This window comes from Eublepharis macularius, chromosome 5 (genome assembly GCF_028583425.1).
Source record: "Eublepharis macularius isolate TG4126 chromosome 5, MPM_Emac_v1.0, whole genome shotgun sequence".
Classification (NCBI taxonomy): Eukaryota; Metazoa; Chordata; class Lepidosauria; order Squamata; family Eublepharidae; genus Eublepharis; species Eublepharis macularius.
Genome location: NC_072794.1, coordinates 31,265,537 through 31,292,533, shown reverse-complemented (window position 1 = coordinate 31,292,533; position 26,997 = coordinate 31,265,537). Strand labels below are relative to the sequence as shown.

The 26,997-nt window shown below is 44.9% G+C and overlaps 1 protein-coding gene across 1 annotated transcript in view; it reads left to right on the top strand.

Moving 5' to 3' along the window:
• RGS8 (regulator of G protein signaling 8) overlaps positions 1 to 21,461 on the top strand; it is a 52,925-nt gene extending 31,464 nt beyond the window's left edge. Inside the window, exons 3-6 of the mRNA XM_054980981.1 lie at positions 2,666 to 2,767; positions 7,138 to 7,202; positions 20,598 to 20,764; positions 21,279 to 21,461. Coding sequence (XP_054836956.1) covers positions 2,666 to 2,767; positions 7,138 to 7,202; positions 20,598 to 20,764; positions 21,279 to 21,461 — 517 coding nt within the window. The remainder of the gene's footprint in view (positions 1 to 2,665; positions 2,768 to 7,137; positions 7,203 to 20,597; positions 20,765 to 21,278) is intronic.
• The last annotated feature ends 5,536 nt before the right edge of the window (positions 21,462 to 26,997 follow it).

The window sequence follows — 26,997 nt, the reverse complement described above, 5'->3', positions numbered from 1 at the left end:
ACTGACTCATTGTCCATGGTTGTTAGCATTCTGTATGCATAGAACCAAATATCTGGCAGGCACAGAATTGTGAAAAGACTGCAGAGCCTACCAAACCCAACAAGCAATGCAGGCAGTTCCTGGGGTGCAGAATTTCAGGGGGTTTAGCCCAAACAGTAACATTCTCTGGGAGAAATACCATTTGCCAGGGGCTGAGGAATGGGACAATTGGTTTTTTCTCCCATTTCCAACTTCCCTGTAGATCCTTCCCCCTTGTTCCATACAAGTGGGTATTCTCTAATTGTTTTTCCAACTGTAGCCTATTTTCCTTTTACATGCATGGGTACAGAACAGGGCAAAAGGATTGCAATGGGAAAGTTCTTGAGAGAAGTAGCACAATTGCTGCCCTGCTCCCTGCATACAACAAATTGTGTGTGTGTTTGTGGGTGTGTGTTGGTGTGAGTGAGTGAAAATTAAATTTCACCTAGGCAGCAGTGTAACTTGAACCAGATTCCCAGTTTTTGGAGCTGCATATGAAAATGTACAAGTGAGTTGCAAAACTCTGTCATTCATTTCCATGGACAAACCCAATCCACACAGAAATATACACATCTTTTCCCTCTACTTAAATAACTGAAGAAGCTGAGCTGGGGAGCCCCACACCATGCATTGGAGCTTTCATGCTTGGAAGAGATACCTGGCTTGGGGCTCCTGTGGATGGCAGAGAGGCCGTTCTCCTCTTGCTGCATCAGTCCCCAATCACAATTAACAGCCAATCATTCAGGGAGGGACCCAAGTGAGAGGCTCCAAGTAGGTTTGAGATCCAGTAACTCTCGGTAAAGTTCTGCCTGGAAGAAAGCAGATGGGAGAATATTATTTGCAGGGCTCATTTCGAGGGGGAACGTGCAGGAACACAGTTCTGGCAGTTCCCCCCAAAGGTCATATGTCAGGTGGCCCCGCCCACCTGACTCGGCCATTTTAAGCCCGTTTCAGCCTGGATTTGGGGCTGAAATGGCCCAGATCGGGCCTCTGATGGGTGGTGGATCACTCTCCCACTCAGCAGTGGCCCGATCCTGACCATTTTCAGCCCCTTTTTGCCATTTTGGGCTCAATTTTAGCCCTGAATGGCCAGGATTGGGTCCAAAACAGCCAGGATAGGTGATGCCGGGGGGGGGGGGTGGCATATGCAAATTAGTTATGCTAATGACACGCTTCTGGCGATGTCAAGGGGCGTGGCATATACTTAATGAGCTATGCTAATGAGCTATGCTAATGAGTTCCTCCCGCTCTTTTTCTACGAAATGACCCCTGATTTTTTGTTTTCTCACAAGCACATACACATCTCTCTCTCACTTCCTGTGAACAAACATTTCTAACTCTTAAATTTTGCAGGAATTTCATTTCTTGGTAAGTACTGAAAATTATTAATGGCATGATGAAAGTGCTTAGAGAGGCACTCTTCACATTCTGTCATAATATTAAATTTAGGCTCTCCTTATGCAATTAATTTTCAGTGAGTACAGGACAGAGAAACAAAAATACTTCAAACAATATATAATGCTTTGTACTGTAGTGGTTAAACTAGGATTTGGGGGACCCAGATTCATATCCCCACTCTGCCATTAAACTTGTTGGGTGAGCCAGGGCAAGTTATTCTCTTTCTAGCGATGCTGCAGATTTTGCAGTTTAGTAGTCAAAAATATTGTGTTCAGCTATGGAGAATGGACATGAGCTGATCATTGTTTCTGTTCAGTTCAGCACCAAACATCTCAGGCTCCTGCTGAACAAGTTTGCATCAGATTTTTTGCAAAATGTTTCATGAGTGAAAACGCCATTATGTCTCTAAGGACCAATTAGATGAGCACTGAATAATAGATTTTTAAAAAGCAAAATAGTTATGACTGATTTATATGATTTTTGACTAATTTAACTTATTTAAGTTCTGTCAACTGGAGCTGCAGTGCAGCAAGGACTAGGCTGGTGTTGGGGGTGGGTGGGGTAGAATTCCATCTGGCTGCATAAGAAAACACAAACATGCAAAGCTGATTGCACTGTGCTGTATATTTAGGAGGGAATACCCCAAAACAACATGCTGGACAGCCACAAATGGGTTACCGAACAGTCTGTCGAAAAATCGGTTGCCTGACGGTGACTGGCGAACAGAATATGAGCTGAACTGGTGGTGGTTGGAGCATCCCTATCTCTGCCCAACATGCCTCACAGGGTTGTTGTGAGGATAAAATGGTGGAAGGAAGAACTGCAAGCAGCCCTGCTCTCCTTGGAGGAAGGGCTGGAGAAAATGGTACTAGGCAGATGATTAATAATTTATGGCGTTCGTTGCCGAAGAATGCTGGCATGGCCATTGCTGAATTGGCTTTAAAAAAGGATTTGACACATTCATGGTGGAAATCAGTGGCTGGTAGCCATGATAGCTAAATGTATCCTCCTTGTGAAGAGGCATCTCTGGATGCTGGAGGCACTGCAGAGGGGAGTGCTGGTGCCTTCTTGCCTAGCTTGTAGAGTTCTTGGATGCAGCTTACTGGCCAATGTTGGTAAGAGAAAACTAGATTAGGTGGACTCTTAGTTGGATCCACCAGGACTCTTATGTTTTTATGCTATGTTGTTAATTTGTTATCCCTTCTCCTTCTCTCCCATTTGTTCCCCAACCTTGCATGACTCACTGCAGAAACAGAGGGATGAGGACTCGCCTGGGTTGCCTGTCTCACAAATCAGATTCATGCAGCGACTTCACAGCTATCCTTCCGGACAAACCCAACCGGGCTTTGAAGTAAGCAGAGAAGCAGCCTGCTTTCTCCCTTTTCAGAGTTTCACTTTTTTCCTTCCTTACGACTTTTACCCTCTTGTCCCTTCACTCTGAAGTATGGGGAGGGCCAGCTGAAGATACTTTGTCACCCCAAGCAGTGTTTATCAATCGCCTCATGAGCCCACATTGCCACCATTCAGGTCCTAGCGAACCCCGGTGGTAGCATTGGTTTGGACACGGCTAGAGGTGGCTTTATCCCAGGAGGGGATGACAGTCCTACCGCATGCCGCTAACGGGTGGGAGTGCTGTGAACTCCTGTGGCACATTGGCAGCCTCCTTATTGTGTTTGAATGGGTTGTGAGATTCATTTTAATTACTAATGTTTACTCTGATTTTTTTACAGCGTAATCCAAGGGCGGGGGGGCGAAAGAGCACAGGGAGCTGACTAACTGCTATGGTACACCAGCATATCACCCAGATACGCTGGTATATCCTGGATAGACACCTGAAGACTACATCTGTGACAAGTCATTCCCTTTCCAGTGGTGGCCAACTCTCCCCCCCCCCCCCGCCACAGTACATAAACCCCAGTCAGGATGCTCCACGGGACCTTTTTCTCAGAGCTTCCTGCTGTGTGGACTTAGAGTGTGCAGCGTTGTACTTTGGTGGCAGGAAAGGCATGCAGCGGGCACTTAGCACTACTGGGGGAGCTCTTAGCATTAACACCCAAGGGGGAAAGCAAAGTCCATACCGTATGGCTAACATGTCCCATTTCAGAATCCCAACAGGTACCCCATCTCTGGAGGCTGTGCTTGAAGGGGTGGCCACACGCTGACAGGTAAGCAGGGGTGGGAATACAGCATCCCTGGGCCAGGAGTCCTCATCTGCCTTCCCTGCTCACCTTGCACGAGCCTGGGCACCACCCCATAGTGCTGGCCACCACAACCAAAGCCAGCAGTGTGTAGGGTGGCGGCGGCCTGAACTAGCTCCTCCCAGCACCATGGCCCGTGTCCTTCACTGGGACATACTCCTGGGCACATGTCCCCTGGGAGAGCTGCCTATGATGGGAGGGCAGGGATGCTTGCAACCGTGCACTGGTCTGTTAGCTCACTCCTTTGCCAGGGAGCTCCCCTGTCAGGTGAGGGATAGGGCACCACCTGGAAGCTGCCCCTCTGTGCTCTGTGTATCAGCTGGCCAAACAACACAGGACTCATTGCCTTGCAGGATCAGAGCCGCATGCAGCAGCAGCACCAGCAATGGATTGATCAGGTGAAGCAGCAGAACAATTCTTCACGGGTTTGGTAAGTGTCATGTAGATGGCAATAGCCTGCACCTGGGGGAGGTGTCTCCTGGAAACAGATCACCCCATGGGGGTGGGTTTGCAGACTCTGCTGGGGCATCCCAAGCATGGCTGTGGCCAGCGTGGCATTTGTGCTGTTTGCCATCACTGCACATGCCTCTGTTTGGCTTCTCTACAGGTGGGGATTCAACAGAAAGAACTGGGAGCATGACCACGGCTGTTCCTGCCACTCTGCACGGCCACCGGTTCTAGCCTGCCTCTTCGAGCATCTTGCCTCGGGCAGCTTTTCAACCTGGGAGTCCACCTCACTCAGAAGCATCCACTGCTAAGGATGCCTCAACCTGTCTCCCCTTTGCCCCTGGGAGCAGCTCAGAAATGCACATGTGCCACCTAGGAGAGAGGGGGCTGGCAACCTGGTTCATTGGACCGCTTCATGATTTGCAATTCAATAAAGTCTGGGGTGTGCTCCAACTCTGTCCCTGTCTGTTTGTTTGTGACTAGATGAGACGAGGTTCACAGCCCTTTCTCTCCCATCTTTGAGTTCCCCTTAGGGCTGCCCCTTCACCCATCTGGAAGAGTGGGCCCTGGTCCAGGGATACCTATGCTGGGATGGCTGTGGATAGTCTTTCTGGTGCCATGGGGCCAAACACAGCAAGGGTCCAGTGGCACCTTAAAGGCTGACCCCATTTCTTTCTCTCTTACACTCACACTCTGCTGACTGTTGTGTGCAGCGCATTAAGGGAATGGGCTGTGGGGTGGTCCAGGGGAGATGTGTGACTGCTCTAAGAAGGGGGGGGGGTGTCCCTCCACACTCTCCCACAGCACTGCTGGGGTTGGAGAAGGCACTCAGCTTGTCAGTGCAGGGGTGGGGAACCCATGGCAGATGCAAGGGAGCTGCTATCATGGGGCAGTGGGGGCAGGGGTGTTGTGGATCAGCATACCAGCCAAAATGATGGACCTCTGGGTGCCCTGTTTCCCCCTTTTGCAGTTTGCAGGAGCAAAGCATCAGCGGTGGGGCTCTTGCCTGCCTCTCTCCTCCCCAATAAATTGGGAGCCCTGTCTATGATATCCCAGGGCCTTTGCACTGAACCATGCTTGTCTGCAATATTTTTTGCCTGGCCCCATGTCAGGGCTTCAGTGGAGTGCTTAGTGGCTATTGTCACGCCTCCTGTGAACCTCCCATCGTGGCCCAGTTGTTAGGGTCTTGAGTGTGGGGGGTGGGGTTCAGGGCTGACCTCTCTCTCATTTTGCCTTCCTATTTTTACTTTTCTGGAGGAAGGGTGTGTGTGGCTCAGAGCAGGGATATTACTGTGTGTGCAGCCCCTTTGCTTCCAGTTAGGCTGCTGCCAGGGGAAGTATGAGTGTCCTGCCTGACATACAGGTGCCCTTCCCTCATTGCTTGGTAGGGATCTCATTCCTCCAGTGGGGGCAGAGGATCTCCCACTTTCACCTTCTACCCCCTGCCTCCACTTACCTGGCCAGCAGGGGAAGATGGCATGGGAACGGGCCTCCAGGGCATGCTCCTGGAGCGGAACGATGACGTCATTGACATCATCATGCCACCCTGGGAGAACTCCTGCACTTTGCCGCAGGCCAATTTGGGCCTCAAATGGGCCGAACTGGGCCTATTTGAGGCTCAAATCGGCCTCCTGTGAAGCAGGTGCGCACTCTGCGCCTGCGCTGTGATGTCATCAGAAGTCAAGAATAAAGAAGGAGGTAAGAGCCAGGTCTCCCCCCTCCCACTGGGAGGGTAAATGGACCTGGCAGTCCTATGGCCTGGGGCGGGGGCCTCTCAGGCCATGTGCCTCTGTTGGGGTTGCACTGTTGCTGGGTCTTCCCTCCCTGTCCACTGACTCTCTCTGGAGTGAGAGTGGGAGGGAGTGGCCAGATCATCAGCTGGTGATTGGCTGTACCTGTGTGCCACTCACAGGGGCATCATTGGCTGCCATTGCCTGATTAGTGGACATTGCCGGGATTGCTATGGGGTCCAGCAAGCTTGCTATGCTCTCTGTGCCTTCCAGGGTGAGGCACAAGTTGTTTTGTTTTCTCCTGCAGAATGTCCATAGGGAGTGGACCAGCAGTGCTGCTTTTGCGTCAGCAGCCAGGCACTTCATCCCACAAGACTGCACTGTTAATTTTGTTACTGTTATCATCTTAGCATTGATGAATTTTTATTTATATTTATTTGATGATATTATTTTATACTTTTGTAAGCAGTCCCAAGTGCTTTTTTTTTTAAATGAAGGACAGGATATAAATATTTATGAAAGAATTAATTAAAATAACCAAAACAAATAAATCAGGGCAAACTTTTAAAACCTACATACTTACAACCACAGATACTTTTCTATGAAGATATTGGTTAACCAACAGGCCAGTGCAAAATGTTTTGCCACAGTTTTTCCCATCACATAAACCAGAGGTCAGCAGCTGCTTATAATTAAGGAGCCAAACTTTTGAACAATTGATGATCAGTTCACACAAAAATTCCAAAAATGTCCACGAGAAAGATGGTGCCAAATAAAGCACGAACCAACTTCTTATTTAACATTACTGATAATTGACATGTTGATTAATTATCCATAAAGTTTCAGCAACCGAAACACTTCCATTATTAGGAAGTAGCACAAACTAGTTCTTACAATAGATCATAAATATTTATGACTTTATAAGTCATATTTATAAGTCCCCCTGCCCATTTAAGTCCTTTAGTCCCATAAAAATCTTTGCCTCCCATTCCCTTCACATACTAGTTATTCTAGCATTCCACTTACCTCTCCAATGTCCCTTATTCTTTTCTTTTTAAAGAGCATATTTGGTTCCATCCTGAGCCATATTTGGTTCAAGAACCATAGATGGAAGTCCCCTGTCATAAACCAATTCTGCGTATGCAATCTAACAGACAGTTTATAAAAAACAGATATCCAAAATTAAACCCAAAAAAGATTATGCCAAATGAACCAACTTTTTATTTTACACAAGTCACAGAATTTGGGCTTTCGAACAATGACCTTTGAGTATTCTAACATATTATTCCCAATTCCCTCTTTTCACCTTTACCCCATAATTGTTCCTGTTGCTTTGTTTCTTGTAGAAGGTTATCGACAGAAGAAACTACAAGATGGGGAGATTCTTTCGATGTTCTCCTGTCCCACAAATGTGAGTAGAAGTATATTTCTCATGCAATACATTATTTGCCTTCCTTCTTAAGCGATGTATGGCCAATGTTATCTTTTGGCTGCTTTGTATAGGTCTCAGGCAGAAGAAGGGTTTGGCTGTTATACAGTATACTGGGTTTTACGTTATGGGTATCTGGTCTTTGGGGCATTTCTTTAAATCAAGTATGTAATGTGAATGTAAAAGCTGTATAGACAAGAAAGTACATTGTCTTTTTCTTCTGCATAACAGTGTCCCAATGTGCATATTTAGAAAATGTATATGCCATTTTTCCAGAAGCCTTTCAAGGTGGCTCACAAGGTAAAAACAATAAAATAAAATCATAAACACCAGGAGATAAGAATTATCAATAATAAACCAAATTTAAAAAAACAACCTAGAAGCAAAAAAAGAAGTCAGCTGCATAAAATGAAAGTAGTAAAACAGTCCTCAGCGTATAAGCAGATAATAATTTTAAAAGATGGGTCCCCCACTTAAAATTCTGGGTTACAAGAAACGTCGTGTCCGGCGCTGAAAGGTCAGTAACGTAGGCATCTGGTGAGCCTCAAAGATTTGGGTACCAGGCCTGTTGATTTTCATAATGGGAGAATGCGGGGGTGGAAATTGCATGTGAACCTGACCCCAGAAATGACTTTACTTCTGGGTGATGCTCTAGGAACCCCAAATCTTTTTGAATCCATTGAGATTTGGGGAGATTCTTAGATTGTCACCCATCACTTCAGGGTTCAGATGTAAACCCCCACCACTACCACACACACACTTCTTATACAGCAACTTTCAGTGTTGGTGGGCAAGCAAGTAGATTTGTGGGGTAATGCCTGCTGGGTCGGGCAGACAGCAACCCTACTCAAAGGGGGGGGGGCATTCCAAAGGCAAGGTGCCACCACTGAAAAAATTGACAAAAATAGAGAGCTGACTGAGTTTGTCATTTCCCCTCCGTCTAATTCTCCTTAGATCCCATATTCAGCAATGAGCTTTGATATTTTTAAAGCTAACAAGTTAATTAAAATAAATGGAAATTTGGAATTCTAGGTTTGCAGATCTCCACCCACGGCAGTATTCTGTAAGAAAAAGCCATTTATCTCAGTTGTTACACAATATAATTTATGGAGGAAAAGAGAACCTACAATCTGCAATTTCCATATAAACTTTTACATAAATCTCCAACACCATATAATCAGCGTTCTTTCTACCACTTAGAACCGATCAATTATCCCAGCACATTTCTTGCAAATATTGTTCTGTTCTACTGATGCATCACAGTCGGGATACTCAGATTTCTGCTGTTACTTAATATACTTTGTAGCTATGATTTTTCATAAGTCACAGTACATTTTAGCTAGCAGTAGATATTGTCTCTCAGTGTCACCCCTTACCAAAAACTCACAGAAAGGGTAGGGTGGAGCCTTGCTGTAGGAGAAATAATCGCATGAGATGAATGATAAGGCTTCTTTCTGGCTTGCAACACTAACACACCATTTATCAAAAAATCAACTTTTTAAAAAAAAATTACCAATCATGCACCCCAACCCTTCATGCAACTTGTATTTTTAAAAGAAAATGTGATTATAAAGTGGTGGGTTAGTGCTGCAAGGTAGAAGGAAGCCTTGCAGGATTTAAAGGATATCAAGTAGCTGGACTAGACGCAAATCTAGATGTGAAGGTATCCTCGTGTCCGGCATGGGGGCGTTGCTGCCATTTGAAAGTAAATTTAAAATACTGCAATGGCCTGTTCCTGATTGGGCCCACAGATTAAGGTACTCTCCCCCCTCATTTTTCAAGTGCTGAAACAGCCCCACAAAATCTCTGCCTTTTTGGCACTTGAGCCTTAGCCTTCCATGTTGCAGGCCCAATCAGGGCCAATTCCAGACGGCCCTCCCCATGCCGAAACGTCGCACGTTGTTGCGCGGAAAACGCGAAATTTCACGTTTTATGCGCGACGATGCGCGATGTTTTGGCATGGGGAGGGCCGTCTGGAATCAGCCCAGGACTGGGTCCTTGTGGCATTTTTAAATTACTTTCAAATGGTGGCAGCATCCCCATGGTAGACACAAGGACGCGATCATGTCTAATTTGATCCTAGCAAAGCTGCTATCAGAATTGATATGACTAGGCTTTGATCTCATAGTACATGATCAAAATAACAGAAACTTTATAAAGTTCAGGATGGTTGAAATGTGACAATAAATCAACCACTCTGCATGGTCATAAATCTACTTAGAAATTCAATACAGCGTTATTTAAAACTGGTGGGGTTTTTGCATGTCACTCACGAAGCTGATATTTGTACATTTAGAACGACCGTTCTGTTTCATACTTGCACAACAACAATGGAAAGAGGGCTGAAAACTTAAGTGATACATGTTAATCCCTCTAGACGCTGCTAACACCTGTCCTGGTGTCCACCATAAAAAGTGGGTGGGGCCAGGTGGGGCTCTCACCCAATAGGGATTCTGATTGGCCATTGGGGATCTGATTGGCTGTGTACATTTTAAAAAAATGCTTTGATAACAGCACCTGGATTTTCACTGTGTGACTAGAGGTAAGCTATCTGTGAGTAAGATAATACTTTGAAACAATATGTTCATTTAAAAAGTTCTGTTAATCAGGGCTTCAGCCTGTAATGTTGAAGTGTTACGATCAGATTTATGCATAACATCACTCCCAGACATTCTGTGCTTGGCTCTACTTCCTGTGGCAGCCATTTTGTGGTTGTGTCTACAATCCTGTGTCAAAATTCCAAAGGTGCCCACAGGAACAAAAAGGTTGAGATCCCCTGATCTAGACCAGTCCACTGTAGGAGTATTTATGTACCCTTTTAATGGGAAGCTTCTATCAGTCTCTAAATATAAGAAAAATGCATAGAAATAAAAGAATCCACTAAAAAGTACCTAAATGTCTAAAGAGTGCCTGTTGTACTGTCCAACAGGGCCATGTGATGCTGAGGGTCTTTAACACAGAGATTTTTTCATGGTTTGGGTGCTGAACAGCATTTTTTCTTCAAGCTTCCTCATTACCTCATTTTTCAATTTGTTACCTTTACAAGTTTTCCTTATTGTTTCTCTGTGCTTTCTCAAATTGGATCAAAGACGATTTGAGAAAGCACAAGGAAACTTTCAAAAGACAACAAATGGAAAACAAGGACATGAGGAAGCTTGGAGAAAAATGGTAACAAGTCGGCATCCAACCCCCAGGAAAATCTCTGTGTGGAGAGACATTACACACTCACTGATACACAACAGTTTAAGCTGCAAAACTATATATTATTGTAGAGATTGCCAGGCTGAAGCAACATTGGTGGTGGAAAGTGCCATCAAGTCATAGCCGATTTACAGCAACCCCTGCTGCAGTTTTCAAGGCAAGAGACTAACAGAGGTGATTTGTCATTGCTTAACTCTGCATAGTAAACCTTGTTTTCTTTAGTGGTCTCCCATCCAATTACTAATCAAGGCCAACCCTGCTTAGTTTTCGAGATCTGACAAGATTGGGCTTGCCTGGCCTATCCAGGCTAGGGCAGAGCAACATTATAGGAATCAATAGTAGCACAATTCAAATATTATTTAGAAAAGCAACCCAATCTACAGTGGTAAAGATTATGAAAAACACAGATTAAAAGTCTGTTTTCAAGACATGAAGTTATGAGATAGGCATAGACAAACATGGAATTTCACATTCAGCCACCTTCCTTTAAGCAAAGTCTATTTTAGTCATAACTGGAGGTGGAGAGGGAGTGAACCTAGCAATATTTCATATTTTCTTACCTAACACTTGAGTTGCAGTGTATCTATTTGCTGCCCTAGAACTGGATTTTTTAAAAAAACCTCCTGTGCTCATATAATCACTAGATTTTTGTACGATCTTCAGATCCTAGAAAAAATGGTACGTTGAACGCAAAGCACAAACCATTAATAATTAAATACTCCATGCTACTGTAATCCATTTTCTCAGACATCGAGCATGCGTTTTATAATTAATTTATGGACTATACCACCACAAGATATGACGTCAGTAAATGTAATGTTTTCATACCAATGGGACCAATTTGGAACTGTGTTGAGTTCAAATATATATTTACCTCTTCTGGGGTGAACTCTTTTAAAAAATGGTCCTGTGAGTTTGCAGAGAGATTCAGTTAGAAAGTTGGCTGCAAAGGACTTAATTCGTCCAGTGCCTGTGATTTCACAAAACACTTCTCTCCCAGGCACTGAGACACTTGTGTAACTGTTTTATAAATGTAGTTTTTTCCCCACAAGGTGAAGAATGAATATATAAATAAATATAAAAGCCATTTTAAAAAAAAAAGACAGCATCTCTAAAGAATAATGAAGGGAGCAAGATTGGTAGGTAAACTAGCATGTGACTTGTTGATATGTAGAGTAGGCACTTCTGTCATTCACATCACACTTCCACTGTTGCAAAAAGCCTTTTCAAGAAGGCTTAAGAGACCTTTGCGGGGGGGGGGGGTGTTATCTGGACTATTCCAGTTTATCACAGTTCTTTAGTAGCATCCCTTAACAGCCAGATACTTTTAGTATTCACAGTTTTTTTTATAGATCCAGAGGAGTTAGCCGTGTTAGTCTGTAGTAGCAAAAATAGAAAAGAGTCCAGTAGCACCTTTAAGACTAACCCACTTTACTGTAGCATAAGCTTTTGAGAATCACAGTTCTCTTCTTCAGATGCATGCAAGCATCTGAAGAAGAGAACTGTGATTCTCAAAAGCTTATGCTACAGTAAAGTGGGTTAGTCTTAAAGGTGTTACTGGACTCTTTATAGTTCTTTTTTAAAAGGTCTTCTTGGTGTCATCAAGGAATGACAATAAAATAGGTCAAAAGCCCCTGTGCTCTTCACAAGGCAAGAATGATCAAAGTCCAAAATCACACTGCAAGGCTGCAGGATGGTTATGCATCAGTCACAATACCGTGTGTGAAGAATCCAATGACTTTAAAAATTTATTCATTTATTTATTTGGATTCCACTTTTCTCCCTAAGGGGCTCCAAAGTAGCTTACAATATAGATGGGGAGAAAACCCCAACATTAAGAGCTGAGTGGCTTGAGAGTTAATTGTTGGTTCTTCTGCCAGCACCATCTGTGAGCTAAGAGCCGAAGGACCAAGAGCCCTTGGGTTCTTCTTGCTGTTCAGCTCTCTCTTCTGACTACACCCATGTTTTATACTAGAGGAAGGCAAACTTAGCCCTGATGGAACTATGGGCCGCACTACAAGTGACGAATGACACTTGCCTGGCAAGTGAACAGACTCAGGTGTATTGCTCCCTGTTCACTTGCCATTCACTTGCACTCCACTTGATCAAATGGAGTGCAAGTGAATGGCAAGTGAACAGGGAGGAATACACGCGAGTCTGTTCACTTGCCAGGCAAGTGTCATTCGTCACTTGTAGTGCGACCCTCAGTAGCTTTTGGCTTGCTGGGAGCAAGATCTTCCTCACCCCCCCCCAAAAAAACCCTACCCTTGTTGTTATTAGATGGCTCGACGGATCACTAATGCCTGCTGCCTATCCTAACCTGTGAACTTATACAAGAACCTAAAAAGAGGGCTATTGCTTTGATTCTCACAAACAGCCATCACAAGATGAACATATATGTATGAATTCACCCTGTGTGCTTGCTGTTTCTTAGCATCTTTCCTGCATTCATGCAGGAAGGATAGAGTCTTGGAGACAAAACTGCAATCCTACTAGGCAGTAATCCTCACTGAACATTATGAGAAAGTGTGGCCACTGTCTGCTAGACAGCCATAGCACTGCTTGCACATTTCTGTCAGGGGCCTGAGGCAGAGAAACACATGGACAGATGTGACCACAAGATGACAAAAAAGGACTTATTCTTCCTGCATTTTTCATGCCCAGGAGAGATGGACTGGCTAGACAGATGAAGATTCTACTCGACAGGATGCTGGAAGAGACATGAAACGGGGGGGGGGGGGGGGGGGTCTCTCTTGAACGGCATCCCTCCCCAAGTTAGACACGTGGCTCATCAATTGTCCAATGTCTAGCAGGACAATTTGTCCTCACATCTTCAGCCTGTTTGCCACTGTCAGGCACAGGGGAGGGGGCATTCCGTGCTTGCTTATACAAGCATTGGGAAGATTCCCCCCCCCCCCGGAGTCCAAATTTCCCACTTTCATTCTTTTGCAAGTGTATATGTGACCTTTGTTCTTTTCTGGCAATTCTCCTTTCTATCCCCTTCATTCATTAATGAAAACACTGAGCATCTTCCCACAATATAATGCTGGAAATTCCCATTCCCCCAAAGTCAAAAGCCGGAATTGCATCGGTTTTGTGCGGCTGCTAAAATACATGATCTGAACAGCGCTCTGTCATTGGAATGTCAAATATCTTTCCTAGTTTTAAACACTCGTTGGTTGGCCGGTCAATCTGACTTTGATCCCGAGTGAGCAACACTGTAGTCCTATTTAGCGCAAACTAAGACCTTTAATTTCAGTGGGCTTAGACTGGAGTGACTGCATAAGATAAACAGGAGGCTTGTGGCAGCATAAAAAACTAACCCAGATTTGTTTCTGAAGAAGTGGATTCTAATCCACCAAAAGCTTATGCTGGAATAAAACTTCTGTTAGCCTTTACGGGGCTGCACCCTCCCGTTTGTATTTGCTGCAGCAAACCCACGCAGCTGCCCTTCTGGAATTCTCTGCGTAGGATTGGAAATGTCTGGATCACATATAAAACAGGAAATCAGGAGTTGCAGGTCTGTCTTTTTGCACCCAAAGGGGAATGCACGGAAGGGAGCCAAATCCTCCCTCCTTCCCAACCCAATTTTCCTGCAGTTAGTTTTTTTGAGACCCTTTCTCCCCAGCTTGGCTCACTTGTAGTATTACAACCCTTTGGGGAGAAAAGGTGCCTGAAGCAATGGAGCGTGGTGAGACGGGAGCAGAGTTTAACTCCTCTAATGTGCATTTCTTTTGGATACAAAAATGAGACACTTGCACAGCCCCTTTGCATTATAGCTGAGTGGAGCATATGTGTGTGAATAATAAATGTGCACGCTCCCATCACGTCTGAAACTATATGTTGTTGAGATTGGGAGACAACCACTGTAAGCCCTCTCTTCTTTTCTCCCCAGTAATATCTAGCAGCCAAAAATGCTTTTTTGATAGCAGCACATTGCGAGTTTCTCTGCCCTTCCTCCACTATGTTGGCTGCCCTTTGGAAAGAAACCAAGATATTGTCACATCATCATACTTTTTTAGATTTTTAGACTGTAGCAGGAAAGGAGGTGGCTGAGGGGCCTGTTCTCTGGCCAAGCTACCCAACGCACTGCTTGGGACAGCACACTTGCGCTCCTCTCTCTCTCAGCTGACACTAGTGTGAGTGGTGACCAGCATTCACTCCTGTGCCTGTGCCACTGCTGGCTGGTCCAAGCCAAGCCCCTGTGGCAACTCTGTAGACTTGGCTTAGACCAGCCAGCAGCAATATAGTCCCAAGAGGAAATGGGTGTTTCTTGTTTGGGATGACACTTGCTCTTGCTTTCCTCTTTGCCTCCCAAAGGCTCTGGCAGTTTCACCTCCCCTTCTAGGATGCAAAGAGGAAATCAGCAAGTCTTCTGAGAAGCCATCTCCCTGGCTCTGTAAAGATGGGAAATTCATCTCTTGTAGCTTAGCTCAAAGTCCATCATGTTGGCCCCCAGCTAACTTGAGGACTTCATAATCTGTAGATTGACCCTATTATGAGAAACCAGATAAAGATCTTTTTTGGCACTGGCGATTTTTGCTACTCTGGCTCCATGTCTCTTTGGGTTTTCTTCCACATTCCAAATGATTAACTTGCCCTTCAGATTTCAATGTGAAACTTCAAGGGTTCTCTTCCCATTTTTTTCCCGAAAATTTGGAAGAGAACCATTGAAATGCCACATTGAAATCTGAAGAGGGAGTTAATATCAGGAATTCGGAAGAAAACCTGAAGAGGTATGTGGCTAGAAGCGGCAAAAATTGCCTTTGCAAAAAAGGCCAAACTAAGAAGAATGGAAGGGGATGAGGAAACTTAAACAGGTTGACTGACGACTGAAGCAGACATTACAGAAGATGTGTGGCTCTGCTGAAGAAAGCAGCTCTGTGACTTAACTCTCTATTGATAATGTTTACTAATACAAAACACATGAGGGTGCCCTCAAGGCCAGACTTTGGAGCAATAGTCCAGGGACCTTGCCACCCTGGATCAGTAAAGAGGACACCAGACAGAGGCCATAGCTAGAGACAGGTGAGCACCACCCAACTTTCTTCCACCTTTGTTCTTCCACTTCAGGGGAGCAGCTAAGAACATGAAGTCCAGGGTCTACAATTACCCAGATGTAGACTATACAATACATTTCCCCAGGGCTCATTTCGAGGGGGAACGCACCGGAACGCAGTTCCGGCAGTTCCCCAAAGAGGTCACATGTCAGGTGGCCCCGCCCACCTGACTCTCAGCCATTTTGGGCCCATTTTGGCCTGGATAGGGGCCAAAACAGCCCGTATTGGGCCTCTGACAGGTGGTGGATCACTCTCCCACTCAGCAGCAGCCCAATCCTGACCATTTTAGGCCCCTTTTCTGCCATTTTCAGCCCCCTTTTGCCATTTTGGGCCCAATTTCAGCCCTGAATGGCCAGGATTGGGTCCAAAACAGCCAGGATAGGTGATGTCAGGGGGTGTGGCATATGCTAATGAGATATGCTAATGAGCTATGTTAATGAGTTCCTCCAGCTCTTTTTCTACGAAATGACCCCTGCATTTCCCCATTTTTCCTCCACTTCACTGACTGCCGCTTGCAGGTAGGATTGCCAATTGCCTGAAGAAAAAGACATCCTGTCCCTTTAACAGGCCATGAAAAACACCATCTGCCTTTATTAAAGAGACAGGACATTTTTCTTCAGGCTTGCTGGCACCCCCACACAGGATAGAGATATTCACAATATGGCAACATCAGGTCATTTATTTTGTATTACTAGACATTACTGAAAGAGAGACAAAGATGTGTTTTGTTTGCCACAACGGCTTCCTTCAGTCTCTGTGAAGGTAAGTTTTAAACAACATGTAAGCAGGGAGCCTGAGTAGAAGAAGGTTGGAGGCAGAGAATGTATTGATTTGATTTGATTTATAGTCTGCAATCCCCACGGGCAGGCTCAGAGCAGATTAACAACATACTAAATACGTATAATAAAAACATATAATAAAACACTAGTAGCATTCGTATAAATACTGTATTAAAAACATCCTAAAGGGAAGACTAGGAATCACAGTAGAAAATCAGGCAAGTCATAGTTCCCCTCAGCAATCCTGTATCCCAGTTTATTTCTTTTATTCAGCTGCTGAATATATGGAGCAGCAGGCATCTTGGCTGAAGTCCCTGTAGGATCTGGAGTTTCCAACTGCTGAGCTTTCCTTCTGCATCCCCCAGGCAGCTTTCTGTGGCAAAGGGGAAGCAGAGGTCTTTCTCAGCGTATCAATCATGAGAAAGTGCCTTCCTTTCATTAGATTCTCTGCTCAGCTCCTCACGTCTCCTGGCAAGCCTTCTGTTTTCGGAAAATCTAGTACAAGTAGAAAAGGATGTTGGAAAGCCGCAAAAGTATGATCCACAGGCACATGATGAAAAACTGTTTACAGTTATTCTGAAACAAAAATTCCCATGAGGGAAGTCAATAATAATCTGTGGGATCAACGAAGGACCAGAGAATATAGCTGGTATGGCAGTGTATTTTGTTGCTGGGTCTTGGTTTAAAATCTGATTTTGGATCCCCTACTCTTTTCTGCAGAAATTTGGGGGTTTGATCATTGTGCAAGGCCCTGAGTGAGTTCCTTCGATACTGAATAGACAAGACAAAGATCATCCATCCGTCCAAAAAATGCAAGTTTGTAGGCTCATGCAGCCTCAATTTGCCTCAATACCATGCTGAGAAGGGAGAGGAGGAATGACCTTTCAATCATTTTAAGGAGCGACTATGTGTTTTTAAGGGATATGGCTTTTCTCCTTTAAAGTGCTAATAGCAGAGTGGGATAGCCATTTTAAATAACAAACTTGCATGGAGGTTGAAGGGTTAAACCCCCTTTTCCTGCCGTGCACACCCCCAAAGTAAAATCTGAGCCTGAAGTTTGCATTTTATGGACTGAATGAGATATGTGATCTTTCATCAGATTGAGGTACAATTCTGTCTTAGTGAAGCATCTACATCAGTTTGCCACTATTCTTAATGAATGCATGAGTATAATATACACTCTGCTGATCTGGAATCCATTGGGTTGATTTACATATAATGTTCTGATCTTCTTGGAAGATGGGGAACGGCATGGTACGTGTTCCTTCTCCTTCCCCCCTCCCCTCATGTCATTTGCTCCCCAGTTCAGGCAAACCACAGTTTGCTGATACATCCCAACTGATAAAACTATCAGTTGAGCCTGCCTTCCAAACTCTAGAAGCCAGGTCCACCCTTATTGAAAACACAGCTCTTTGAAGTTTAAAGGGCCAATGTGCCACAGACCCTTCCTCTGCATTCTCACCCTTGCTGTCTTTGAGGGAGGGGCACTTGCAAAATTATTGTTTGGTGTGGGAAAGTGGGGTAGGACATGATTATAGTTTTCATTAAATATTAGGAATATTGTTCCGATATTTTCAGAATAACTTTCCAGAATAATAACAATGCTCTTGATATTTAAGTAAAACAACAACAACAACAACAACAACAACAACAACAACAACAACAACAATAATAATAATAATAATAATAATAATAATACTCTTCTCTGGTGTACCATTGGAGTTTCTGGTGTACCATTGGAGTTTTTATGAATAGCTTGAGACTTGTTTTCCTGAACAACACTGATAGAATCCCAGGGGTGTGAAGGTCTTGAACTTGCCCACCCAGCTGATAAAATCTTGACAGAAGAAGGTAGGAGGACCAGTGATGTGTATCACTAACAGTTCTCAAAACTAAGTCCCCCCCCCCAGACCTGTTGTAGCAGATGGTTATGTGCTCATTGATAAAGAAATCTTCCTCTGATAAGAATGATGTAGCTAACTACAGACGTGTCTGAAATTTACCTTGTCAGGCTAGGGTGATTGAGAGAGTAGTAGCATTGCAATTGGGTTTCCTGGATGACTCAGGCAATCTTAACTCTTTTCAATTCAGTTTCAGGCCTGGCTGTGGGAGGGCGAGGACATTGGTTGTCCTAGTGGATAACCAAAGTTTGCATATGAATGAAGATTGTGCATCTTTATTGCTTCTGTCAAATCTGATATGATTGATGATGCAATCTTTTAGAAACAGAAGTAGGAATTAGAACTGCCTTGGAATGGTTTAAACCATTCTTCACTATCCATATCCTGAAGATTGTTTTGGGGGACATGGACTCAGCAGCATGGGAGTTGTTCTGTGGGGTTCCCCAGGGTTCACTGGTATCCCTGATTCTTTTTTTATCTCGGGAGAAATCATTAGTAACTACAGAACTTAGAGATGATACCTAGTACCATCACTATTTCTTAGCCACCAAAGGCTAATGTTTCTATTTTAGGCCAACATCTGTCAGCTGTGATTAATTGGGTGAGGGAGAACATGCTGAAGTTGAATTCAGACAAGATGGAGTTATTGCTAGTTGAGAAGACTAAGATCTAGAGCAGTGATGGCAAACCTTTTTGAGCCGGAGTGCCCAAACTGCAACACAAAACTAACTTATTTATTTCAAAGTGCCAGCACTGCAATTAAACCTGAATACTGAGGTTTTAGTTAAGAAAAAACAACTCATACAGTTGTCCCAAGACTCCCAACTAATTAACATCTCTCTCTCTCTCACTCACTCACTCACGAGCCACGACTGAAAGTAAAGCAAGTTAAATCAAAGCAGTTTGCCCTTCTTTAGACCAGCAGCCCTGCTTGCAAGCACTCTCTCTCTCTCCCTCACTCAAGAGCCACAACTGAAAGTAAAGCAAGTTAAATCAAAGCAGTTTGCCCTTCTTTAGACCAGCAGCTCTGCTTGCAAGCACTCTCTCTCTCTCCCTCTCTCTCTCCCTCACTCAAGAACCACGACTGAAAGTAAAGCAAGTTAAATCAAAGCAGTTTGCCCTTCTTTAGACCAGCAGCCCTGCTTGCAAGCACTCTCTTTCTCTCCCTCACTCAAGAGCCACAACTGAAAGTAAAGCAAGTTAAATCAAAGCAGTTTGCCCTTCTTTAGACCAGCAGCCCTGCTTGCAAGCACTCTCTCTCTCCCTCACTCAAGAGCCATGACTGAAAGTAAAGCAAGTTAAATTAAAGCAGCTTACTCTTCTTTAGAAAGCCAGCCCCAGCAGCCCGGCTGCTGCCTCCGCTTGCTGCTGCTAAAGAGATGGGCAGCAGGGAGGCAGCCTTGAGGAAGAGGAATCATGTGGGCAGGGCCAAAACCCATGTGATCTCTGCTCAGAGCTACTGGAACACCGTTGCAGGCGTCCCCCCTAAATGAGCCCTGGACCTAGCGATCGGTGACTTGGCTCGCGTGCCCACAGAGAGGGTTCTGCGTGCCAGCTGTGGCACACATGCCATAGGTTCACCATCGCTGATCTAGAGGATGATATACTCCGCATAGTCTTTGTGACAATACTGAACTTGCCTGATTTAGTCAGGAGTCTAGGAATTATCCTGGTCCCTGCCTTGTTGTTAGAGAAGCAGGTGAACTCAGCTGCAAGGTGCCTTTTGAAATCTTAATTTGGTCCACAAGTTGGCCTCTTACTTGGACTCTGCAGATTTGGTTGCATTGATCCAGGGCACAGTATTCTCAGGGCTGGACTACAGTAATGTGCTCTGCATGGGGCTACCCTTGAAGACAATTCAGAACCTTCAGGAGATGCAAAATGTAGTCCTTTGGTTATTAGCTGGGTCTTGGCAAAGTTTGCATATCACACCATTTGGGAAACCCTTTGCTGGCTGCCTGTCAGCCTCCCAAGTTTAATTCAAGGTCCTAGTTACTACCTTTTAGGCATTTCATGCTCTAAGGTCCACATGCCTACAGAATTGCCTCTCCTGATATGCTTCTTTGTGGCAGCTCCACTCTATGGATCAGGCTTTATTGACAGTGCAATCTTGTTGGCAGCTGGAGATTACTACCGCCTGGGTCAGAGCATTTTCAGTAGCAGTCCACATTTTGTTGAATGGATTTTTGGAGTTGTGTGGAAGGCCCTCACATTGTCAATTTTTTTGAGGCTGTGCAAAGCCAAATTGTTTAGGCACACATTTTAATAAAAAATTAATAATTTGGTTTTGGAACTGAGATTCTGGAGTTTGCTTTGGTAGGTTTATTGCATAGTGAGTTAATTGTTGCTTTGTCATAATGAATTGTAACTATTGAGTCAAGGACATAGAGAAAGGCAGGCTAAAAATGTCATAAATAAATAGTATTCTCTTTTCAGATGGAGTGGCAGCATTTCGAGCCTTCCTGAAGACAGAATTTAGTGAAGAAAACCTGGAATTCTGGCTGGCTTGTGAGGAGTTCAAAAAGACACGGTCTACGGCCAAATTGGCTTCCAAGGCCCAGAGGATTTTTGAAGAATTCATTGATGTGCAAGCGCCACGAGAGGTTAGTAGATGTGTGACACATTTATTTTGGCAGGAAGAACCTTAGAAAAAAGGAAGTGGAGAGGGACTAGGAACTCTACAATGTCAGAATGCAGGACCCAAATGGGATGAGCAGCAGCAGGGGAAAGAACTACATTAATGTTAGTTGCTGTCTAGTGCAAGGTTCCCCGACCTTTTTGAGCCTCCAGGCAGCTTTGGAATTCTGACACAGCCAATCAGAAGCCTTGCTAGGCAGAAGGCCCATCGGGCCCTGAACACTTTCTCAAAACACTTGGTGGGTGCAAGGAATGGTGTCGGTGGGCACAATGGCATCCATGGACACCCCTGATCTCATGGGCGGTATGGTTCTTCCCACACGATTCTATGTTTTCAGAGGAGCATGGGAAGCTGGCAAAGGAGCATTGTTCTTGGGGCTGCTGCCTGCAATTGTGAATCACCTCTGAATCGGACAGTGTACCCAAAACACTATATCAAACCAACCCTCACTTAAAACGATTTTCCTGTTTCTTTCTCAGGTGAATATAGACTTCCAGACTCGGGAAGAGACAAGAAGGAATATACAAGAGCCATCCCCATCCTGCTTTGACCAGGCCCAGGGGAAAATTCACAGCCTTATGGAAAAAGACTCTTACCCCAGGTTCCTGAGGTCCAAAATTTACACAGACCTGCTGTCTCAAACCCAGAGAAGGCTCAGCTAGGGCAGGGAGGGGCAGATCCCTCTTTAGACACCGTGAGCTTCCTGCACCAGCCAAATTCATTCCCATCTGTGAAATTTCATTGGTGTTGTCACAGCAGAAGAACGCAAAAGGGAAGGCGAAGAGGTGGGGGGGAAGAAGGGTATGTGTAGAAAACACATTGCAGCAAGAATCCTGTGCCAGCTTTGGGTTCCGGTTTGTGCATTAGCATACCTGTGTATTTAAGGCATACCTGCATACATAAGACCCATTGTAGTTGATGCTCTTCCTCGGGAGCATAAAGTCTGGTCTATGTTTTATGCTGAATTCACTTCACTGTGGGCTTCCTGAAGTGTTACTACACCAGGCTTGTCTGTAAATAATTCTTTGCGCTGGGCAGCCAAAGCCAATCCAGAGTGAGTAACTGCAGGATCAGGGCTTTGTGCGGCCAGAGAGCCCAAGACCACTGGCCAGAGGTTTAAGGCACCAGGCAGAAAGGACAGGCCAAGAGAGACTCTTTCAATCAGAGTCAAAGCTGAGGGGGAGCAGGAAGAAGGGAAGTGGCCGATGCAGGAAGGCAGAGTGCAGGACAAAGCTGAATACTGCATGTTGCAAGCCTGACCTGGCACCATCTGTAGCCCTGCCAGTTAAGAGGTGGAGCCAGTGCCACGCGGGAGCCAGCGAATAATAATACTGCCGTGTTTCCATTCGTTCGGGGCCATGGCTCAGTGGTAGAGCATCAGTTGTGCATGAGGGAGGTCCCAGGTGAAATCCCCAGGTAAAAGGATCCAGTAGCAGGTGAGGAGCTTTCCTCCGGCTATGTGTGAAGTTGCAAAATAGTGGGAGTGCCAACCGTAAAGCTCCTTCAAACAGAATGTGGGCTCCCTCCTGCTCTTGGTTTATTTGGCCATTTCTGTTATGGAATAACTATAGCAAGTGTCCAAGCTCCCAAGCATCTGAAAAGATAGACAGTTGTTTCAATACATGGCAGAGTCTGAGAAGCTACGTGCAAGAAGATGGGGCAGGGTTAGAGGTAGCAAAACTGGGGAGTTGGCTACTTGTTGCTAACAGGTCTCTTTGGGAATCGCCTGTCAACTTGGGGTCACATCCATTATATTCATGGCTGACTGGCAAGGATAATACAGAACAGACCTTTCATCTGAGCATGTTTGTCTTAGTTTAGAAGAAGTGAGATTTGGGAAGCTGGGTGCTCTCTCTTTAGTAACTCTGCAGCCATGAAGGAAGATGCGGCTGCTGTTCCTGCCGTCCTGCTTCTCCACTATCCTTTCCTCTCCCCTTTGAGCCTGATGTAGCCAGTTGGGCTCTCATTTGGTCCTGCAGCGAACCGGAAGGGAGGGCGGGTGAAGAGACTGGCAGAAGAGAAGCTGTAGCTGCGTCACGCTGCAGGGGTTCTTAAAAGAGAGGCTGTGGCTCACTGGCAGAGTATCTGCTTTGTATGCAGGAGGTCGTAGGTTCAATCCCTGGCATCTCCAGTTTAAAAGGGACCAGGTCACTGCCAGCCAGAGTAGAGAAGGCGGGCCTTGCATGTGTCAAGTAAGTGGGTCTACTTGGTGATTCTCAGGGTGTGTCCTCAGTACAGGCATCATCTGGTTTAACAGCTGTGCAACTCTTGTCAAACTACAATTTCTTAGGAGTGATCAGGGTAAACTGTGACAGTTAAATGACTATAGAAGTCATGTAAATTTGTAGTGTAGATGTATAGCCTAATAGGAGACAAGAAATAAATATATTGCATTTTTATCCTATGCTTCCCTCAAGGAACTCGGGAGCGTACACTATGCTTCCCCCTTCATTTTATCTTCACAACAACCCTGTGAGGGAGGTTACTCTGAGAAACAGTGTTTGGCCCAAAGACACCCGGTGTATATCATGGGTGAGTGGAGATTTGTATCTGGGCCTCCCGGATCCTAGCCTGATGCTCTAACCACTATACATGCTGCCCCTTTACTGGTGGCCGATCTTACATTTTGACTGCTGCCTGAATATCTATTCCTTGAAAAGCCCCAGTGCTAAGAGGAAGCAGGCCAGGTTGGGATTGTTTGCCTGCAGAGTTTCTTCCTTTCGGTCCCAGACCGTCAATCCCCTTCAACGACGACTTGGGTGAACTGGTGCTGATCCTGCTCGTCTTCTGTTTTGTGCTGAAGTTCCTAAAAGGAACAGGAACTTCACGCATGTTTCAAAAGAGCATCCCTCCGCAGTGTGCCAGACACTAATGCAAGCTGCCATTCTTCTGCTTCCGTGCACCAGTGGGTAAAAGTGGCACTGAACTCCATCACATTCTGTATCTTCATCACTGACTGTTATTTATTAGTCATAGACTGACGTTGGTGCTCTGCAAACATTTAAGGACATACAGACCCTTCCTTTAGGAGAAAAAATGCTATTCCCGAGGCAGATCCAAGTCATGAAGCTCTTTTTGAAGCATCATATACAATGTTGTGTTTTATTACCTCACATGCACTGCTTAAAATAGATCTTGCATAGACATTCACTGTGTCAGAACGCTACTGGGCTTTGCAGAGTGCAAATGCTTCGGAACAGCTTTTGCGCTGGGGGCGTCCTTTTGATTTGGGAAATATATATCAAAGGGAGGGAGAGAAAGTGGAAACCAAGGTACTACGGCTGAAAGGCAGCAAGGCAGGAAAATGCATGGACATCAGATCATATCAAAGGGTGCTGTGACCTCCAACTGCATACCACAGAAAATAGCAGGTCACAAGCTCTGGTGTGTGTAATGGTAGGGAGACGGGAAGGATTTGACAACCTGCCGTGGGGTTTAAAGACTTAAAAATCTGTACGCTCCTGGGCTGGCATCTCAAGGTCTGCACAGACTCTCCTGATGGCTTCTCTAGAAAGACATTTAAAAAGATCCCTAGCTGAATCACAGTGCAGAAAATTTTCCATGTACAATGAAAAATCACCCATTGAAATGCTCATATAGCTCTTGCATCTTCTAGAAGGTATCCTAAGGATATAGCCGCACTAGAGCTCTCCGCGTTCTCAGTTTTGCACTGGCACAGTGAATCCCAGACATTGTAATGCCTCAGGCTGAAAATCCAGTTCTAAATGTAAATGTTAAGTTCTAGCAAATTAGGGTTGATCTGCAGTGCATGATTCAGCTTTCTCTGGACTGTACCACACCAGAATGCACAATGTGTTAGTCGGGAGTGTTGCATATTTGGGTCTCCTGTGGAAAATAAACTAAAAACCTCATAACACGCAGAAAAGTAGCATACCAAAAAGGGGGGAACCTTGGCATATGAATTTAGGATGTTCAATGAGTCTTTGTGTGTATGGTGGCGGAGGGCGGGGGGAACATTGATACATGTGATCCGTCATCGGCAGACTGAATGGTATAGCCAAGGTCAAACTGCATCTTGTGACTCTGCTGACTGTGAGCCAAGCTACAAGTGACGAATTACAAGTGAACAGACTCACGTGTATTCCTCCCTGTTCACTTGCCCTCCACTTATGCTGTAGTGATCAAGTGGAGGGCAAGTGAACAGGGAGGAATACACGTGAGTCTGTTCACTTGCCAGGCAAGTGTAATTCATCACTTATAGCTTGGCTCAGTGTTGTTGGTTTCAGCTGAATTGCAACAGGCAGCACATTGCCCAGAGTAACAGGCGCATGGGGATATGGAACAGAAGGGTGCAAGTCATGGGAGGACATTCAAAAGCCACTTGGATTACCCCTTGGAGGGTTGTCATTAGGCTACTCCAGACATGGGCATTTGTAGAAGCTAAAGAGCATGGTTTGGCATGCCTGGTTAACCCATATTCTGAAACAGTTTTATAAATGACACCCCTGGTTGCCTGTGGTGAATTAAAAATTGCTTCCATTTAATCAGGAATCTTTGTAAACAGAGAGAGAATTAAGTTTTTTTTTCTTCTTCTTCAGGCTTGCCAATGTGCTACAAATTAGTAAGCCAGACATATGTAGGAAGTTGGGCCCATAAAAGTAACACCTCCAGGTGAGGCCTGGAGATGTCCTAGAATTACAGCAGATCTCCAAACCACAGAGGTCAGCTCATCTGAAGAAAATGGCTTTGGAGGGTGGGCTCTATACCTTAACTTAGGTCCCTCCCTGGGCTACAAATTTCCAGGAATTTCTCGATGCAGAGTTGGCATCTCTAGCAAATATTAACTTGTGGGAGCTTATTTGTAAGGTTATTCTCAACACATTAACATTTCTCCCTTATTGCTCTTCAGGCTTACTGCTTTAATCAGTCATCATGACTACCTTGACGCAGCTATGCCAGTAAATGTAAGTTTTGTCAGTAGAGATTGTAGAACCTTAAGAGACGTTTCCGGCCACCAGCCCTGCAGGCTTTTTAGTCTCAAAGAGTTATTTCCATGGCTAATTTTAGAGGAAGGCTATTCAATAATATTTATAAATGATAATGAAAGGAAACAGTTCCTCCAAAAATATTTAATGATTTTAGGCAACTCTTTTTGTACTGTGAATGTGACAGTAACGAGTTGTTCCCATATTAATAAATGGAAGGAAATGGAAGACAAATATTGTTGTAAGAGATGAGTGTAGTTATTTTAAGTTTTACGGTAGCTGAAGGAGAATGCATATGGTCAAAGTAGTGCCTGAAAAAATGGAAAGCGATGATACTAGTTACTGCATTATACGTTTGACATTGGACAGGGCTTTTTTCTGGGAAACTCAGGGCCAAGCTACAAGTGACGAATGACACTTGAACGGCAAGTGTATTTCTCCCTGTTCACTTGCCCTCCACTCAATCCACTTGCCATTCAAGTGTCATTCGTCACTTGTAGCTTGGCCCTCAGTGGCGGAACTCAAGACTGCACAATGAACTCACTTTGGGTCACCTGTAACAAGGGGGGAGTTTTTTAAAGTTTAAATTGCCCTCAGCGAAAATGGTCACATGGCCAGTGGCCCTGCCCCCTGATCTCCATACAGAGGGAAGTTTAGATTGCCCTCCGCAATTTAAACTCCCCTCTGTCTGGAGATCAGGGGGCGGGGCCACTAGCCATGTGACCATTTTTAAGAGGTGCCAGAACTCCGTTCCACTGTGTTCCCGCTGAAAAAAAGCCCTGACATTAGATATGTACCAGACTAATCAGATGTTAGCACACTCCAAGCCCAGCTTAGATGAGATACAGGACATGCAAAAAACAAGTATACTCTCAGGCTTCCATGCAGTCAAAGGCCCCGTTCTAAACTTTCCAAATTATAATTCACTGTCATATTGTACATGATAGGAAACATTAAGTTAAGAAACCTTTAAGTGAGACCCCATGCCACATAGAACTCTGCATGGGTATGTTCAAAACGCACACATCTCATATAATTTATCTTGATAACTAGAACCTGGGGTGAGACTATGCGAATGAAGGGGTGGAGTTATGTAGGTAGACTCCCATTGAGTTCCAGAGAAAAGAATAACAGGGCTGCACGAGGTGGGGGACACTCTTGCCACGCAATTTGGACTCTGAAGTTGAGAAGAAAAATTAACCTCCACTCAAATGTGGCGATTGCTTAGGTTGGGGATGCACCAGAAAAAAAT